Source organism: Myodes glareolus, chromosome 1 (genome assembly GCF_982192425.1).
Source record: "Myodes glareolus chromosome 1, mMyoGla1.1, whole genome shotgun sequence".
Taxonomy (NCBI): domain Eukaryota; kingdom Metazoa; phylum Chordata; class Mammalia; order Rodentia; family Cricetidae; genus Myodes; species Myodes glareolus.
In genome coordinates this window covers 110,517,575-110,538,004 of record NC_142026.1, presented here as the reverse complement: position 1 = coordinate 110,538,004, position 20,430 = coordinate 110,517,575, and the positions used below count along the sequence as shown (strand labels likewise).

The following is a 20,430-nucleotide window of genomic DNA, read 5'->3' as shown; positions in this document are numbered from 1 at the left end:
ATCCCTGCACTTCAGAGGCAAAGGCAGGAGGATCTCTGTGAGTTTGAGGCCAGCCTGGGCTACAAAGAGAGTTCCAGGACAGCCGTTAAACAGAATTCTGTCTTGAAAAAACAAACAAAGTAAATAAAAATAAAATCTGTGTAACAAAAACGTTTATTGCTTCATCTAGGATATTCTTTTTAAATTGGGCTGTTTGGGGCTGGGGGGTGTTTTTGCTGCTGCTGCTACTGCTGATCTTGTTTAAATGAGGGGTCCAAGACAGTTTGTCTAAATGATCCCATTGCCTTGACTTCCACCATGGCATCAATGGGTTTATCCACTCCATGGCACTAAGACGCTGCCACCCAGACCCAACTTGGCAAAAGGACAATGAATATCTTTCTGATATACTAAGATAATATTGACTTGAGCTGAGTGTTGGCACACACCTTTAATCCCAGCATTCAGGAGGCAGAGGGAAGGGGATTTCTATGAGTTTGAGGACAGCCTGGTCCACATACATAAATCCAAACCAATCAGGGCTACACAGTGAAACTCTGTCTCAGAAGAAGAAGGAGGAGGAGAAGAAGAAGAAGAGGAGGAGGAGGAGGAGGAGGAGGAGGAGGAGGAGGAGGAGAAGAAGAAGAAGAAGAAGAAGAAGAAGAAGAAGAAGAAGAAGAAGAAGAAGAAGAAGAAGAAGAAGAAGAAGAAAATGATTCTGACCTAGAGTTCCCTCTACAAGGCCTTTAGGAAACCCCCAAGGGTCTGTTTTGAGAACTTCTGCCTAAATATTCTGCCTGGAAATTTGATCCAGCTATGTTGTCTTTGAACTATAAACATACTTATCCAAAAATCACATGAAGATGGTTTACATTAATATGAGTTTCTACTTGGGAAAAGTCTGGTAACGCATGTAATGTCACCATTAAAACTACTGAGTCTCTTTTTTGGTCTCTCCATAAGAGACCACAGGCCTCGGATGATCCATTATGACTCTACATCTGTGTGCCAACAAATTTTCCAATTATGGTAAGAAAACAGCCCAAGAAACAAAGAAATTTTTCTCAAGAATGCGTTGCTGAAGAACAAACTAGAATGTTCTTTAAGGTTCCCAAATCACATCTGGAGAGGATGCTTGCCAGCTAAATTATTGCAAAGTTCTACAGTACAGTAAGAATATTAAGCAGAGACATGTTTATAAAAAGCCAACTCTTGCCAGGTGGTTGTGGTCACACACCTTTAATCCAAACACTTAGGAGGCAGAGGCAGACAAATCTCTGTGAGTTCAAGGCCAGCTTGGCCCACAAGAGCTAGTTCCAGGACAGGCTCCAAAGCTACAGAGAAACCCTGTCTAGAAAAACAAACAAACAATCAAAAAGCCAACTCTCTCAGTTGTTTTTATTAGAAACTTAGGGCCCAACAGAACCAGAACCGGCTCTGCCTCTTGTCTGAGGGGGTAGTCCCAGTGGTCAGAACAACCAGATCAACTACCACCCAGACCTACATCCTGGGCCTTAAATTGGCCCAGGCTAACAGCTGTTCCATCTATGAACATATGAACATCCTAACATCATATATACTTCAACATGCTGGAGCTCATGAAGGGAGTGGCCCTGTGAGACAATAACCACAGGATCTCCATGACTCGGCAACAACAGAATATCCAAGAAGGATGTCGATGATGGCCCAGTGGTGGTGGTGTACCAGAAAGTGGAGACCAGGCCTTGAACCAGACCAATGTCTCATTGCAATGAACATTTTGCCAGTGGGGCTGATTGTACAAAAGGGGTTTACTGCATGACACACTGCAGCTCCCGATGCCACTAGGATGAATGAAGAGGTAGGTGATGGAGAGATGGAGGAGCAAGGTGGGTTTATTTGTTTTCTTTTGTTTTTAATTAACTTGGCAGAGGGCATCCTACAGGAATGCGGGGTGGATATGGAAGGACAGGGAGGTGAGAGTGATTGGGGGGTATGATGTGAAATTCCCAAAGAATCAATAAAGAATTGTGTTAAAGAAAGAAAGAAAGAAGAAAGAAAGAAAGAAAGAAAGAAAGAAAGAAAGAAAGAAAGAAAGAAATAAGAAAGAAAGAAACTCACAAGACAATTTACTCACATAGATGGTAACTAAAAATATATCGATTTTGGGCTGCCTCGGGAAAACACAGTCAGTAATTATCCAAAGAAAGCTATCTCACTGTATAAGCAATTTGTCCATCACCACGCTATTGATCTCCTACTTTTCCATCATCCATTATGAAGAGCACAAAGAAGAAAAGGGAAAAGATTGTGGTAGCGCAGTAGTGACGATCGGAGATGTAACATTTGGTCTTTATAGGGATGGCACACAAATGAGAGAGGATTGGGGCTAAGGTCTTCCTAGAACTGTCGCTGGGACTTTTGTCCACGACTGTGCAGTTTTAAAAGTGGAGCAAATGAACAACTTGAACACCATTAGGCATTTATCAAAGACACACCAATGTGTTCTTTGAAAACTATAGGTTCTGAAAACTATAGTACACTACATAAACTTTTATAACCTCTGCCACCCATGTTTCCACCAATTCTCCTAAAAACTAGAAGAGAAAGCAATAGCCATTACAGATGTTACACAGCTGTTGTACTGAAGCCTTAGCTAACTGAAATACTGAGGTCAAGTGTTCCAGTTAATATTTAACACAACATTCCTGCCACTGTTTTGAAAAACCTCCTTTGATTCTTTCTCGCCTTAGTAAATGTGTAACATGTATTTCGACGCCAAGGGATTTTTCATATTGAATGAACATTTTGATTATCTATTCATCCAGGGCAGACCTTTGCTTAATAATCTATGCTCTATCTTGATCTCCAAAGCCCAAAGTTTCTTGTTTACATTGGGGGATGTGTAGGGAAAAATATTTCCTGGTTGATGGAAGCAAGTTTAGTTTCTCCAAATACAGATCTTTAGTTATAGTTATCCTTCAATGCTTCTTCATTTATAAATTGTTTGGAACTTGAAGCATCACTCTCTCTCTCTAGCAAAAATAATGTTATGAATCATAACTAAGTTCTTTGGCTTGTCCCCAAAGCCTATAATAAAGATGAAATATATCTTCTAATCTTCAAATACACACAGACACACACTCTCTCTCTCTCTCTCTCTCTCTCTCTCTCTCTCTCTCTCTCTCTCTCTCTCTCACACACACACACACACACACACACACACACATCTTTCAATGGTATTTGTCATGCTCGAAAACAATGCTGTCTATAAAACTATTTTAATTATAAATATTGATATCTGGAAAATAAAAAGTAGCTGGAAGAAAATAAGGAGTTGGCAAACCAAAAATTCTGTACTTAGTCTAGAATGGTTAGTGGCCTCCAGCTCTCAATTATCAAAGTGGGTGTTTTACACAACCAGCATGGCCATTGTTCAGAGTTGTGATTAAGATGTTATAGAGACAGGAGATGGCAAAAGAGAAGAAGAAGAAGAAGAAGAAGAAGAAGAAGAAGAAGAAGAAGAAGAAGAAGAAGAAGAAGAAGAAGAAGAAGAAGAAGAAGAAGAAGAAGAAGAAGAAGAAGAAGAAAGAGAGATGTTGAAAAGGTGGTTATGTTCCTGAGAAAGAGACCCCATGGAGGACAAACAGCTGGGCCACAAAACGTATGACAGGAGTAACAGAGCACACCTCAAGGCAGAAGAGAAGGAACAATAGCAAACAGGACTGAGAAAACATCTCTAGGAGTCCCCACGGCTGAATCCAGGGGGAGAGGGCAGAGTCAACACAGCAAAAGAAGCCTTGGCATAAATGGGGGAGGTTTACTTTGGCTTTTGTAGATATACTGGCCTGGCCACACCTGAATTGTGTGTGCAAAAGGGAAAGCTCGGGGTTACGTTTCTGATTCCGAACCCAAATGAAGACAGGCTTCGCATGGGCTGTTTAGGCATGCAGGCTTTCATTCATCCTGTTCATTCATGACCGCTTCTATCACTGCCATCCAAATAAAATACTATCCCAGTCTTTATCTCACCCCTGCAATTAGAGGCAAGTGCCAAGCATATCTGGATTCCTCACATTCTGGGTTTATAACTCAGGGTTCTGTCTTCCCATCTTACCCTTTCTCAACTGAAAGTAGGATTCTAACTAGAAATATAGTATGTTCATTCAACCAACAAAATGCTGACCCACCCAAAAACTCAACAATCTACCAGGATTCCTCCATTCTTCATGCATATCAGAGCATACAAAACAAATAGCTTTAGAGGTAAATTTTAGACTCTTCTAGCTTTGAAAATAGCCTGGTCATTTTGAAATAAAATGCTAAAACTTTGGCTCGGTAAATTTAAATCTGAAAATCAATGAGCAATGTCAATTCAAAGGCGGTTAAGGGAGTTATTCTGAATACCCTTAAAGGTGTTGTCTAATGGGAAAGGGAAGGAAACTAAGAGAATGAACCTTCACACCCAAGTCTCAGTAGATCGAGGTCTCAACTTCAGTTTCTTAGAAAGAACTCTTTGACAGAAAGGTCAAAGCAGTGTTCAGTCGCCACTATGGAGAGCAAATCCTGCGTCATATAGCACACTCTAGCTCCACAATTGTAGGAGAAGGTTACAAACTCACAAAAACAGTGTTTCAGCAGACCAAACAGAAACATTTGCTGCTATAGACTTGAAAGCTACCAATCCATTTAAAACTATAATAGGGAACTTGGATATTTCAGATAAATACCTGAGCCCAACTTTAGAAGTGGATATTTCAGTTCAAATTTGATCTGGAATCAAGGGGGGGGGAAGGCATTCCATGCCAAACATTACTATACTTTGGGTTGTAAATATATACTCAAAACTTCATGAGTTAAAAAGTCTTGGTCCTCGGGATAATAGTTTTGGGGGGTGGTAAATTTGGAAAACTATCCTGTGGAAGATTCTTGGGTCATGGGTGGCGTGACTCAAAGAGGACTGTGGGACCCTGGGCTCCATCTCTGTTTGCTTTATCCGCTCCCGTGCCCCTCTACTTCCACCACTGTTCTCAACGGGGGCCCAAAGCAATGGACTCTGCAGCAACATGATCTGATTCCACCTTTTCTCTTCGCAGCTTAACCGCCGACATCGTTCCCCACAGCCAGTGAAAGCGAGCACACACATCACAGAGGACAGTGAGAGTGGCACTTGTTTTTCTCTCTTGCTCTTAGGTCTGATCAAGCCTCACCAGGGCAATCAAGGCTAGGGTACGATCCCCCTTTCTTCATTTACTCCTATGCAACTAGACCCTTCTCATTAACGAGAGAAAATCAGAGAAAAGTGCGAAACGGCAACTCCACTGATTCCATCCTCCCTCTGCAAGGTAACCCTATGATTATCCTGTTGAATTAGAAGCCTGTGGCTTGGGAGTGGGGACCTCTCCTGATCCTAACCCCAGGATGCAATTAGTCCAACCTGACTCTTCAGCTTTGTACAAACTGTGCTGATGCTTAATCTGAAAACAGAAACAAGATAAATCCAATGATTATAGTTTTCTCTAGAAAACACATCTTTCAATGACAGTTGTCAAATTCCTTTGAGGGCCTTGGCTAGACGGCCATTGAAGTAGGGGAGGAAAAGAGACAAAACAGGTTTCACTTCCAGTTCAGCCCTGAACTAAGAGCTTCGGTGATAAATCAAAACCCTTGGCATCTGTTTCTATTTTATGGCTCACCGTAGCTCACCAAGGGATCTGAGAGTGGGGCTAGAAGGGTGGTATAGCAGGTAAGCACACTCGCTGTTCTTGCAAGGGACCCAGGTTCTATAGCAGGTAAGCACACTTGCTGTTCTTGCAAGGGACCCAGGTTCAGTTCCCAGCACCCATGTGGTGGCTCACAACCATCTGTAAACCACGGTTCCAAGGGATCTAACACCCTTTTCTGGTCTCTGTGGGTACAAGGCACACACAAGATAAACAAACACATAGCAAGATAAACAAATATATTTTTAATATATTTAAATATATAACATATATATTTAATAGGCTAGCCTATACATATATACAGGCGAAATACTCATCCACATAAATTAAAACTATATAAATCTTTAAAAATGATCTGAGACAAGGATTCTTTCTAATTCAATATAAGTTACATACAAATGCCATATATTCAAATATACCAAATAGTCATAGTTGATCCGCTTGAGGAAATCCTAGGGTATATCCATGACAGTTTCCCAGAGGTGTATCATGGAGCCATTTGTAATGACGGAATACCATCCAACCACCTGACTGCAGGTGTCAAAGACTGAAAACTGTGTTCTAAAGACAAAGCTTCACTGAAATCTGTGTTGGGCCTGTAAGCATACTAGTCAAACCTAATTCAACAACTGAAAACCCTTTAAAGACTTAGAGTAAGTATATAAACATGTTTGATATTTAAATCCCATAAATATTCAGTGTGCCTTTATTATTTCAGAGTATGCTAAGGGCACTGATATTCAGTAATTTAAGTAGTCATGTAACACCTAAGGTCTTCCTTTTTTTTAAAATAAGAGACTCACTAGACTCAAACTAAATAAAATGCCCATCAATATTGTATGAGTGACATATGATACAAAATTATACCCTAAGATGCAGCAGCCTGTGGTTTGGGTCACTTCTCAGATTTATTTTTAAGAACTAAGGATATGACACCATCTCTTAAGTCTAGAAATTCTGGTCCTGAAAGGCCTATGGTGTCTGCATAGAACCTTAAATACAGTGTAAATGGAAATGACTACAAAAAGTCAAACATCAGAAAGGAGATCTTTCAACCAAACACTGCTCAAGTCATAAGGTGTGCGCGTGTCTTAGGATGCACTCTCCGCCGAAAGCTGTGGCTTGCACATACTCTAAAATAACTACAGCTTCCTTTGAGTCTGAATTGAATTCCCCATGTCCACTGCTCCATTTGAATGTCGGACACTGTGCCGTGTGCATGAGAGTTGGTGCTCCCATTTTAACACAACAGCCCCAATCCTGGTTAGAATAATGCAAGCCCCCCAAGAACATAGACCGACCATGAGACTGAGCCTCTCTGATGCAAGGAAGATTCAGAGTGAACACCAGCGTCCCGTTTCCAAAAGTTGGCTGTCCTAACAAAATAGCAGAGAAATACAGCAGGCGGCTGTGCCAGCAACACAAACAGTGGAGCCTGTGGTTAAAAAAGTGGGCAATGACTCCCAGGCTGCTTCCCAGTCACCTACAGGTTTCTAAGCAGCCGCAAGAAAATACCACGACAAAGCCAAAAACCAAGGTGTTTTCTAAAGTTCCCGATACTTTGAAAAGCTATGATAAATCTTTCCAACTGGAATGAATTCATCTAAAGCCGTAAACACCTGCACCCCGAACAGGGCCACCCAAACGGTTACAAACATCGCGGCACTTTTTGCTGTCTTTTTTCCCCTTTAGATAGCTCTGTACTATCTGCAGGGAGGGGGAGAGTATTTCAAGGTGACTATTTTATTAGCCTGCTCCAGCAGAGCAAGGAGCAAAGACCCTGCAGGTCACCGCGTGCTAGCACAGGAGGCGCCCTGCTGACCGTGCTCTCTGTTTTCCCTTGCGCCCTCCCTGGGTGTCGGGTCGCGGCGAGCGCCCACCTACCAGCGACAGCACTTTGTAGGTGTTGGGGTCCTTGGCTGTGCGACTGCGCTCCGCCTTCTCCAGCGGCTCCTCCCCTAGTTCCATGGGTGCCAGCAGCGTAGCTGCGGCTGGCGATTCCGGCTCGCGGCCGTTCCCCGCCTGGCCATGCCGGGGCCCGCGTCCCGCCTGGTCGCCGTCGCGCTCCATCGCTCCGCTCTGCCCCTTTCGGGACGAGCTTTAATAGGCTCGCCGCCCCGCCTCGCTCCGCCCCGCCCCCGCCCCCGCCGGACCCTTGGCTCCCAGCCCTCGGCCAGCTCTCTGGCCCGAACCGCTCAACGCCCCGGATTATTTGGCTTCCTGTCTGATTTCGGTCCCTGGGCGCGTGGACTATTTTGGGTCCCTGACGTGGGCGTGTCTTTAACTTCCACCCCAAGCCCTCTGCCCGCCCGCGATCGTGGCACCCTACGAGTCCTTGCAGGAATCGCCCCGCGTGGCCTCGCTGCAAGGTCTGGACTGGAATGACTGTGTGGTCTGTAGAGGGCATGAGATCATGGAACCCCAAAATAGAGCCGTGAGAGGATGCAGCGGCCCCGAGGTCTCAAAGACGGGAGACAGGAGGCTTTTACCAGACCTGCATGTTTCTCCGAGAAAATACAAATGAGCACGTGGAGAAGCGACTTTTTTTTTCTCCCAGGAGCGCAAACAAGAATTCCCTGCCTCGAGCTACTAAACATAGGACAAAGGTTTCCCACACCACTCACTGATGGATTTGCACAAACACCTATGTGGGACATGTGGCTTCTGGGGTTGCCGTCTTAATATTTTTGTTTATTAGTTATCTTAGACTTCCGGAGGTTTCCAGGTGTCTGTGTCATGTCCTCTGGAGGTCAGCACTTTAGCTGGTGAGCAATATCAAGAATTATCAATAACTAACTCAGTTTGACACGCTTTAGTTTTGAAGCAGAACATGAGCAGTAGATTATAATTCTTGATGGGTTTTGTCCCTCCTTTGATTCCCCAGCTTTTACAAGTCCCCGCCCATCAGCAAAACCACACCTGGCAGTACCCCAAGGCAGAAGCAATGTGACCAATCACAGTGACTAAGGAAAATCACGCGTTCACAAACCATATTTTATTTGCTTTGCTTACATGCATGTATACACTTACATATGAAAATGGGTGTTTAGCAGGTGTAAATTGGGTTTGTCCCCTTTAAAACTGTCAACACTGGACTGCGGAGGTGAATCAACAGATAAAGTGTTTGGTAAGCAAGCTTTGAGATCTGAGTAAAAACCCTGTAGCTTGAGTTTGTAAGCCCAAAGTTGGGAGGCATCGATGCGGATGGATCCCGGGAGATGTGGGTGGCCAGTCACCCTACTTGCTAAGTTCCAGGCTAGTGAGTAGTTGTCTCCAAAAAGGTGAGCCTCCCTCCAGAAGAATGACAGCCAGGGCAGCTTTGACTTCCACTTTCATATATGGATGTGGGTGCAAATGTAAACACACACACACACACACACACACACACACACACACACAAGGTAAATAAAATAAAACAATGCGGAGACTTTCAATTTATACTGACTTCTCTCAGACATTTAATAATGAATCTTTCAATATATTGAATGCCATATATATCAAAAATAGTAAAATATATATCTCAAAGAGAGTCAGTCAAGCAAAGGGATAGAGCAGGATCAGCACATAGAAAGAAGGATCAAAATATAGGTACTCAAGTCACCCATATGCGTAGTAGAGCCACACATAGAATACATTGAGAGGTAAGTATAACAGATGATTGACAGTAGAAGCCACCCCTGAAAGCAATATTTTATTTATTTTTTATTGTCACCACTGAGTCAGCTTACAAACCACCCATGAGAAACAGGATTTTTTACTATTTCATAGTGAAATATATTTTTTTCCTTTTTTACCGCAAACTTGTTTCCATTCTTTCCTTTAACTGTTTCCAGAAACCAAATTGAAGGGCAAAGTTTTACTCCACTAGAAGTGGCCAAATACACGTCAGGATTACTAAAAGTACTCAACAGAGACTTTCCAAAGTGGTCTTGAGTCTGAAAAAGAGAGTGGAATAAGTGTCTGCAACCCAAAGCAACCAATGACTTTTGTGCTGTCCTCAGTGGAAAAGGCAATGCAATGTGCAAGGTTACAACGTCTCACGAATATGACGACCACCAGGAAGAATAAATGAATTAGGCAGCCACCTATAGAGGCCACAGAAAGTGAGCAAATTGGTCTGTTGGCAACAATTGCAACAGCTACTCAAGAATTATATACCTAAGGTAGAGAGACTCAACTTTCTTAATAAGTAGGGAATTTAAATGTTTTTGTGAAATCTCTAGAACGCAAAGTATTGTCCACACTAAAATAAAAAAAAAATGTTTTTAAGCACTTTAAAAGTCAACCTCAGTGTAACACATCTGCAGGGTGGACCTGGGAGACAAGCCACCAGGATGTGGCTTCTGCCTGTGATGGGTCCTCGCCTGAACTAGTTGGGTTTTTAGGGTAGTTATAGAAACCCAATTAAAATTCTCAAATCAGAAGAATACAACCATGTCCGTCATGCTACTCGTGTTGTTTAGCCACAGACATGGCACAGCCTTTGACGAAGCCTTGCCTCAGTCTTGTTTATCCTGAGTGGTCAGGCCTACAGCATCTCATTCCGAAGTACAATAAGATCAAGGACATAAAACAGCAGCAAGCACAGATTCTCTGGGTACACTAAAGATGAAAAAATCATTGTCTAAATCATCTGCTTCCAGAACTCACTTAGCACAATAGCAAAGATTTGCACAATATGCACGAATTGACAAGATTTTTATTTTATTATAACATGTGAGTATTTATATTTGTCCATCTTGGCACCTGAAATAGTAAATGTTGCTATGGCCAAAACACCAAACACAACCAATCCATCTGCAAAGGAACTATGTCATCTCAAGGCTGAGAAACATTCCCTAGCTTTTCAAGTTTGGAATGCGCTGATGAGTTTAGCAGTAGCTGCTGGCCTCTCCAACTCTCTCCACTTGGCCAGGATAATGATGAAAACATCAAGGCAGGTCTCAAAGGAGAAAGCCGCAGAGGATTTCCATCTGTATGAGGCCCAGAAACAAAATGCTATCATGGTTTTTGTTTATTTTTAAGATCTTGTATGACATCCTGATCTATTTTCCTTTCTTCCCTTTTCCCTTTCTCTGTTTCTTTTATTTTTAAATTCAATCCTCTGCAAACAAAGGCTGGGTGACGCTGAACATATTCCCAGCCTCTAACCCTTTCTCGACTTAAAATCTGATAGGAAAACTCAATGTTATCACCAAGTGTCAAAGAATTGATTTGCATTTACCCCAAATTTTATCTGAAAATTCCAATCTATTCTTTCCATAGTTAAATCACCCAATCACTGTGCCTAAGAGAATACAAAACTATTTGATAAATTATGTGTATTTTATACATAATCTTGAGGAACAGAGTTGCTTTGGGGCAAGTGTTCAACAAGAAGACAGGATGGCAATTCTTCTCATTAGGGTTGTATATAATCTTTGCACCCACCATCACCTCTATTTTGAACAAAAACTGGCATTGCTAGATAATTAAAAGTTATTGACATTGTAAAATGGATCAATGATTTATTAACAACATTATTACAGGTAACTTATTAGTAGCAGATGTAACTAATGTGCATATCATAACATTTTACCCATACATTTGACTAATTAGTAACTCAATCTGCTTTAGAAATCTGTTCATCATCTGAGAAAGCGTCTTTTTATGAATTTGTAGTCCAAAACCTACTTCTGAGCTGAGTAGATGGCGCTGTGGTTAAGAGCACATTCCAACTTTACAGAGAACTGAATTTTGATTTCCAAATTATGTCTGCCTATAGCTCCAGCTCCAGGGAGATCAACATTTCTGGCCTCCAAGGATATTAACATTCATATGCGTGCATACACACACACACACACACACACACACTTAAAAATAGTGAAAATAAATCTAAAAGTACTGCTTTCAGTTTAGCCCCAGTTTTTTTTTTAAAAAAAAAAGCCTCCATTTTCCATCTATTGATTTGTCTTCTCTAAGGATCTCATATAAACAGGACCATATTATTTTATATATATTACTGTGGAATGTTTGTTTGCACCAGGAAGATATATGTTTGCCAAGGTGCCTTCTGATTGGATTAATAAACAGCTGAACAGTCAATAGCTAGACAGAAAGAGGTTAGGCAGGACTTCTCAGGACAGAGAGGACTCTGGGAAGAAGAAAGGCGGAGTCTCCAGGCAGATGTGGAGGAAGCAGGATGGGCAGTACAGAGTAAAGGTAACCGAGCCTCATAAAAAAATGTAGATTAAAGGATATGGATCAATTTAAGTTATAAGAACTAGTTGGGAACAAGCCTAAGCTAAGACCCAGCTTTTATCACTAATAACTCTCCGTGTCATTATTTTTGAGCTGGAGCTGGCAACCAAAAGAAAAACACATCTAGACCATATAGTAACATATTTTGTGTCTGGCTTCATTCACTTGGCAGAATGTTTAGTAGTCCATCTGTGCTTGCACATATATGAATGGTTCCTTACCAGAAAATAGATCGTTTATCTTGCTGCCAGCTGCTAAATATTTGTATCGTTCCCAGTTTGAGCTATTCTGAACAGCCCTGCTATGGACACCCAGAGTAGGTCCTTGAGAATCTGTATTGTCATTTCTGGCGAGTCAGTCACTGGAAGTAGAAGTGGTATTCTTAAACTAGGTGTCAAATGTGTTTTTAACTTTTTGAAAGCCTCGGTGTATGGTTCCTTTTCTTTTGCTATAACAAAGTATCTGACAAAAGCCACTTGAGGATGAGCTTGTTTGACTCAGAGTCTGTGTGGCTGTGAGGTTGTCACATTGAGATTGTCACATTGTAACCATTACCAGGAAGAAAAGGAATGAGTGGTGATTCTTGCTATCTTCTGTGTATTCAGCCCAGGACCTCAACCAATGAGATGGCACTTCCTACATTGAGGCTGGATCTTCTCCTTTTAGTTAAAACTCCCTGACAAAATCCTAAATACACATGCCAGGGGTGTGTGTCTAGGTGACTATAGCCCATCAAATTGACCATCAAGATTACCCAGCACACTGGGAAACGGTTTACCAAAGTGGTTTTATCGGTGCGTGATGCATGATCCCACAAACGAAGTGTAAGGACACGTTGTCAATTTCTGTTTTCAAGAAGTCTGCACATTTTGATGGGTTTATACTTAACCTAGAAACCAAACTGAGGCAAACTGTTTTTTACTGCTGTGCCAGCTAAGCCAGCAATGTACCTATGCCTCTGCTTACTTAGATGGCCTTCAGTTTTTCTCAGCAGTTGCATTATTGTTGGACTGCCTACATTCAGATCTTGATTCCTTTTGTCTGAGTATTTTTTCTAAGTATTTTATATTCTTATGTTATAAATGGAATCATTTTTTCAGTTGCACATTTAGTAAGATAGAAGGGCCTAAGTGTTCACTGAGATGTTCAAGGGAGTTCTGTGTATTTACGTTGTAACCTTTGACTTACTGGTTCTAATTGCTTTATTGGGTTGGCCTTAGAATTTCCTAAATATAAATATCTGTAGCAGTACATTTTTCTCTAACATTGACTTTACACTGTGCCCATATACATTATATTACATTACATATGTCATGGGTATATTATATATATATATGCATTATACATAATACAAACTTGAAGAAAAATAATTATTATTGAGAATATTGCCAATTTTTTTTGGATTTGGGGCCGAGAATTTGCTGATCTCTTCATACTTGTATAGTTGGAAATCTACTAGAGATTTCATATTGATAAACAGACACTTTGTTTCAGTTTTTAAATATTCAAAACCAAAACAATACTTTTAAAAGCATGGTGGAGGCCCATAAAGAGTATCAAGGACAGGAACAGATCCAGATTCACAGGTTTCAAGCTTTGCACCAGGTGTCCCCTTAGTCTTCATTTTTACTCGAGGCTAGGAATTCTCTGCCTACTCCAGTCTTTGGTCTACAAAGGCAGAATAACATTGTCGCAACCGCTTGCTGTCTCTTTAGGCTAACTCAGATAGAAATTAAGCAGTCAAATGTGCGGAAATGAGTTATGGTTTGAGATGACCGGAGAGGGATTAGTTCTCCACTGCATAACTGATTTGTTGTTCTGGAACAATGAGGGTTTCATGCTAAATGCCAAAGATAACAAGTGCCAACTATAATCTCTTTGGCTCCTTATTCAATGTCGGAATTCTCTTGAGCATAATGCCATCTCCGTGGGCAGCCTTACCTGGGACAAGAAATTGCTAGCAGAGGACCATTCTTTCTACATTGGTGGGCATTGTGCAGGCTCTATGGGAATCCTTTGATGTTTTAGAGTCTGAATACAATAGAGTATTTTCTTTTAAACCTTTGTCCTCCTGAATCACCAGAAATTGATGGGGATTAAAAGTTACATCATTACTTCAGATCTGTTGGTATCTTTGGAGTAATTCACTCAGGGAGATAAATACACTTCTACTTTCTATTTGTTTCCTGCCTCTAAGATGCCTTGAGACTACATTGGGACGTTTCCTGTAAGGCATGGACAGGGCTCTCACACAGTATGAGGTGGTCCTCTCCTTGATTTCTTCACATATTTCTCTGCGTCTCACCTCGGATCCTTGCTGTCTGCATAGTCAGGAGCTGGTCTGATGTGGTCCATGAGTAATATCCACTGTGTCTTCTGAGACGCTTCTTGTAATTTCTGACTTGTTTTCTCAGCTCCGCCAATGCTCAGAAATATTTTATAGCCCACTGCACTCCCCCTCGGTTTATGGGAGAGCTGCAGACATGTCTGAGTAAAGCCACATCCTCCATCCCACCCTGCTCTGTGGTCATGTTTGGCCCTCTGGGCAAGAGTCACCACCTAAATCCCTGAGCTCCACAGTGTTATTCCACAAGCTCTTAATTCAAGTGTGTTCCAAACCCTCCAAAGTACATGGGAACTTCTAGATTCCTCTCTTCCGACCATGTAGTCAGTGGAAGCTTCAGAGTGCTGTTTTGGGAACCCCCAGACACTCAGCATCACTCAGTGTGGCTGACAGGGACACAGGCTCCTCCTGAAAAGCCCATTCAGAATGAGAGGTTAAAGTACACCCACCCCTGGGTTCTATTCAACTTACCTAGTAACTCAAAATCTACAGTTCATCTTACTAAAAGGAAAGACTCAACAGAAGTGTGCAACTGAGGGCCTCCCTTTAAACCCTTTTCACTTGAATCCTTCCACGCTGCACAGAGTGAAGACCAGCTTCCCCTCCAGGAGAGCAGGAGCTCCCTCTGCATCATTGCTTACACCTTGAAATAACACTGCTAACGCAAACTGTGAAAGGGGTGGCACTCTCACACTTTTTGAGGGGAAATAAACCTTTTGAAAGACAAAAATGTAAATATACACACAAAACTGTATATAAAGAATGTGTGAGTGGTTATTTAAAATCATGTAATAGCTCCTGTCCATGCAAACATGCAAATTTTTTATCAAATGAGTAGCAAAGTATTCTCCCCCCCAATTTACATGTATTTTAACAAATATATAAAAACACAAAAGCTGTATACTTCAATAGATGCTATACTGTATGAGTTTAGACATTGTTTAACAAGTTAATATTGTAACATTATATATTGTGCAAGGCATGAATGAGTTAAAGTATCTATTCCCTTAAAAATTTCTACTGAAAACATTTCAACCCTTTCTTCTACTTTTTTGAGTTGATTTCTGTTCTCTGCACCCACCCTGCTGTGTAGTTGCCATGAGAACTGGTTGCTTCTAACTGTGACTTGGTATCCACTGCTCAGTCTTTCCCTATCACTCCCTCCTACCTCCCCACCCTCCCCAGTTCGTGATAATCACCACTCCACTCTCAATGTTTTTAATGTTTCTTGAATGAATTCCTGCAGCACTTGTCTTTCTGTTTCTGACTAACTTTATTTAACAAAATGGTCTCCGGTTCCAACCACAGTGTCATAATGACAAGATCTCATTTTTCTTTCATACCTAAATAGCAGTCTATTGGGTATCCACGCCACATTTTCTTCATTCATTCCTCAATTGCTAGAGATGTAAGATATTTCTCCTTTTTTGTGATTTGTTTCGTTCTTTCTTTCGAGACAGGGTTTCTCTGTAACTTTGGAGCCTGTCCTGGAACTAGCTCTTGTAGACCAGACTGACCTCGAACTCACAGGGATCCACCTAGCTCTGCCTCCTGAGTGCTGGGATTAAAGGCGTGCACCACCACCGCCTGGCTGAGATGTAAGATATTTCTATATCATATCCTGTGAGAAAACCAGGTACATGGGCATGAAGACGTATCTTCAACGCATGGTTTGTATTTTTGTTGTTGTTATCTACTAGAGAGTGGGATTGCTGGATTATGTGAAAGTTTCTCTTTACTATTATCTATTTATTTAAGACAGGATCTCACTCTGTAAACCTGACTGACCCTGAGCTCACAGAGATCCACCTGCCTCTGCCTCCCAGTGCTGCGGTGAAGGCGTGGGCACCACCCTTAGTTTTCCGTTTCACATTTTGAGCATCTGTTTTCTGTAGTGGATGGACTAATTTTCATCAACAACAGCCAGGTAAATAGGCTTCGTTTCACCACAAACTTGCCAGCTCTGACTACAGCCTTTAATAAAAGTCATTCTGGCTGCCATGCAGATATATTGGTATCAGTTTCAGTCAGATTAGCAACTTTTAACATGTTTAAATACTTTGATTCCGTTGAATGTATTATTTGAGGAGTATTTGGGGGGTTGTTATGAGTGCCATCGAGTTTTTAGATTGGATGTCAATCGTTAGACATACAGCAGCGTTCATTTCTCATTTTCTAGTTTGTCTCTTCACTCCATTGGTCATATCCTTAGAATGTGCAGAATTTTACTTTCATTCATCCCGTCTCTCTGTTTTTTGCCTTAGTTTCCTGTGCTTTTGGAAGTTCGGCCAAGAAAATCTTCACCCATTCCAGTGTTCTGGAATGTTTCTCCTGTTTTCTCTTCTTAGTTTTAGGTCTTACAATATTGCATCTGACCCATTTTGAATTGATGTTTACAGCTAGTGAAAGATAAGAATCTAATTTCATTCTTATGCTTGTGGGTATCCAGTTTCTCCACCACCCTCTACTGGGAAGCCTGCCCTTCCTACAATTTTTGCATTACATCTGATTGTGAGTCAATCTTGTATTTACTCATTTGTACTTGTTCAACTGTTCTTACATTCTGAGATGAATTCTACTTGATTATGGTGAATGATCTATAAAACACATTAACTTGGTTTGGTTTGTGTGTATTTTGTTGCAAATTCTTGCACCTACACTCATCAAGAATCTTGGCACTGGCCTTTAGCTAGTTAGTTTTCTTTTTCTTCAGTGTGTTCACATCTAGATTGAGTGTCGATGTAACAGTGACCCTGTAGGACACGTTTGGGAGAATTCTTTCATCTTCTTTATTTTTAGTTACTTAAAGTTAAAACTTAAGCCAGAAACAGAGCACAAAATGTCAAGATGGAACTAGATTGGTTTACCAAACTGCATGTGCCTAGTATTTTGTTAGGGGGAAGTTCAGGTATTCAGAGAACATTGGTTGAAAGTTGGTCTAAGTGGAATTAGAGGGATAGACCCTACCCCTGATTCCACAACACATCCATCAGCAGAAAACTTATGACTTGCTTTGTGGAGGATGTATCACAGAATAAAACAGCCTCTGGGCTCCAAAAACAGAGAGGCAATAAATTATTATATTGATATGTTTAACTAATTGCTGTATAATTACCAAAATAATATGAATCGTGATTTAAGTGTTCATAATAAATGTCAGTACACCAATCTCGGAATATACTCTATTCACCATCTACTCTGTACCAACGGCTATACAGAAGACGACGGGGATTTAAGGAATCTACACAGAAGTTTCTCGTCCAGCATTCCAGTGAAGTTTATTACAGTGTATTAGGAGCTGCAAAATGGAAAGCTTTGATGGGTAGCCACAGGAAAGCTAGCAACCCCAAAGTGAGGGCCACAATCTCGTGGCCATTATTGTTTATACAACCCACAGTGTGCATTAGGAAACTATTCCCTAACTGGAGACTCTCAGGAGACTCCCTATGCAGCCCGGCTCATGGCTCTGTGCCAACTTTCATGACTGACAACAAACAGTGAATGCCCCATAGATCTGGACAGTCAGCTGACTCAGCAGTGACTAAGTTATCACTCTTGTTTTGTCTTGAGCTATGAGATTTGCTGTCCCCTGATAATTTTACACCAAGTGTCTCAACCTTGAACATGTAGAAAACAAGGCAAGTGGAAGCCATACTGGGCCGAGTCAGCAAAGAAATCTTACACAGAGGACAGAGAACACAGATGGGCACTCGGTGTGAAGTGGAACGGGAAGGGATTGCGGTTTTTATTGCTCCAGCTCAGGCCCCCGCAGGGCCCACGTCTAACTTGCAACACATCTGTTTCTCTATACCCAAGCCCATACTCCTATCTTTAGTCTTGGCCTAACTTTAGTTTCTTTCCTTTCATACAAAAATTCTGACTACAGTAGAGGTGATGAAAGAGTTCCTGAAAGCAGTGATGTCTGGACAGATTGGAAAAACCAGTGAGAGTTAGTCAAAGAAAGACGGGAAGGGACCACATGCATGAAGCCTCATAGACGTTAGGCAGCGTGGCACCCTCAAGGACTTCACAGCCAACGCTTACTACAAATGAAGCACATTCATTCAACAGAGAGACTGGGATGTGCAGCTGGTACCTAAAACCCAAGTGAACAGGGAGCCTGAACGAAGCAATTCATTTACACATTTCCTTCTACAATTCCAAAGCTAACATAAGAGCTCTGAAAAGTTTGATAAATGAATGAGAAGACGAGATGGGCTGTAATATCTGACTCCATGAGACAGATTGACAGGAGTGTTGCTGCAGGTCAATGCAGTGATATCTTGTTTGTATTTTAATAAATAAAGCTTGCCGGAAGATCAAAAAGTCAAACAGCAGCCCTGGTCAGCCAGACCAAGCAGTGGTGGCACACTCCTTTAATCCTAATAGCCACACTAGTTTGCCATAGAAACTAGGCAGGAGTGGCAAATGCCTTAAATCCCAGCACTAGAGAGGAATATAAAATGGGAGGAGATAGCTCACAGTCTCATTCTGAGGATTCCTGGAGGCCGGATCGCCATTTCTGACTGAGGTAGAGGTAAGAGCCAGTGGTTGGCTGTTTTTCTTTTCTGACCTTCAGGTTGAACCACTATATCTGTCTCTGGGTTTATATTAATCATGCTACAGGTCAACATTCCATTTTGATAATTATTTCAATGAGGAGAAAGGCTTTCAAGTTTTCATTACTAAGGAGCCATAAGTAAATCTATTTAAAAATCAGTGTAAGGTCAATGAAAAGATAATAATTCACAGGTTGCAGATTTTCTCTGGAGAGCTAAAATCAGGTGATTCTGACTAATAGGCATCAAAAAGTTGAAGGTTAAGATTGGTTTGATCAACTTGACACAAGCTATAGTTGTTTGGAAAGAAGGAACCTTATTTAAGAAAATATCCCCAATAGATTGGCCTGAGGGCAAGCCTCTAAGACATTTTCTTGAGTAATGTCTAGTATGGAAGGACCCAGCTCACTGTAGACAGTGTCACCTCTGGAAAGGTCGTCCTGTACTGTAAGGGGAAGCCATGAGGAGCAAGCCAGTAAGCAACATTTCTCCATGGGCTCTTACTCAGTTCCTACCTCCTGACTCGAGTACTTACTCTGACTTCTCTCCGTGACGGAGTATGACGTAGAAGTGTAAGATGAAATAAACCCTGTCCTCCCAAATTGTTTTTCATTTTATTTTACTAGTACGGTTAAGATTTTATTATAAATTTTCTTTTTTCATGTGTGATGTATGTATGTTTGTGTAGGTATGTGTGTGTACTGATGGGCCTGAACCTGTGTGTGTATATGTGTGAGACCAGTGTTGAACACTGGGTGCTCTCCTCAATTCACCTTGTTTTCACGGTAGATTTTGAGACAGGATCTCACTGAACCTGAAGTAAAATGCCGTGACATTTTATCACAGAAACAGCAACACTAAGATAGGAATTTAAATGAATTTAATTAGAAAAGGAAACATCTGCAAATCTCTCATTTTAGACAATTGAGATGACTACATTTTTTCAGAGATGCCTTGAAATCACAAAAATATTAAAATATCAAATTAAAATGAAAATGCACAAATAATTAACATTATTTGCTCCTAGTACTTTCACTTCTTCCCTTCCCTCCCTCTCCCTCTCTCCTTTTGAGAAAGGGCCTCACTATGTAGTCCTGACTGTCTTGGAATTCTTTCTGTAGACCAAGATGGCCACAAACTCACAGACAACCTTAGACTCTTGCTGGAAGCAAAGGTGTGCTTACCAAGATTAATAAAACTAGAGGTGGGAAGGTGGCCAAGTTGCTAGAATATTTGCCTCCTAAGTGTACAAGGACCCGAGTTGAGATGCTCAGGCACTCACGTGATGTGGCAATGTCTGTAATCCCAGCTCTGGGAAAAGTTGAGAGAGGATCTGTCTGGAACTTATTCACCAAGTGGCATAGAATAAGCCATTAGCTTCAGGTTCAGGGAGATCCTGACTCGAAAACTACAGTGAAAATAAGGTGAATTGAGGAAAACACTCAATGTTCAACTCTGATCTCACACACGTGTACACACAGGTTCAAACCCATCAGTACACATCCACATAAACATGCATGTATACCACACATGAAAAAATAAAATTCATAGTAAAATTTTAACTGTATTAGTAAAATTAAATAAAATCAGGTAGATGTGCATTTCA

At 41.3% G+C, this 20,430-nt stretch overlaps 1 protein-coding gene across 1 annotated transcript in view; it reads right to left on the bottom strand.

Annotated features, from left to right (window-relative positions):
* Window positions 1-7,761, bottom strand: part of Enpp1 (ectonucleotide pyrophosphatase/phosphodiesterase 1) — a 62,872-nt gene extending 55,111 nt beyond the window's left edge. The window contains exon 1 of the mRNA XM_048425073.3: window positions 7,566-7,761. Within this exon, the coding sequence (XP_048281030.3) occupies window positions 7,566-7,751 (186 nt within the window). The 5' untranslated portion in view covers window positions 7,752-7,761. The remainder of the gene's footprint in view (window positions 1-7,565) is intronic.
* Between the last annotated feature and the right edge of the window lie 12,669 nt (window positions 7,762-20,430).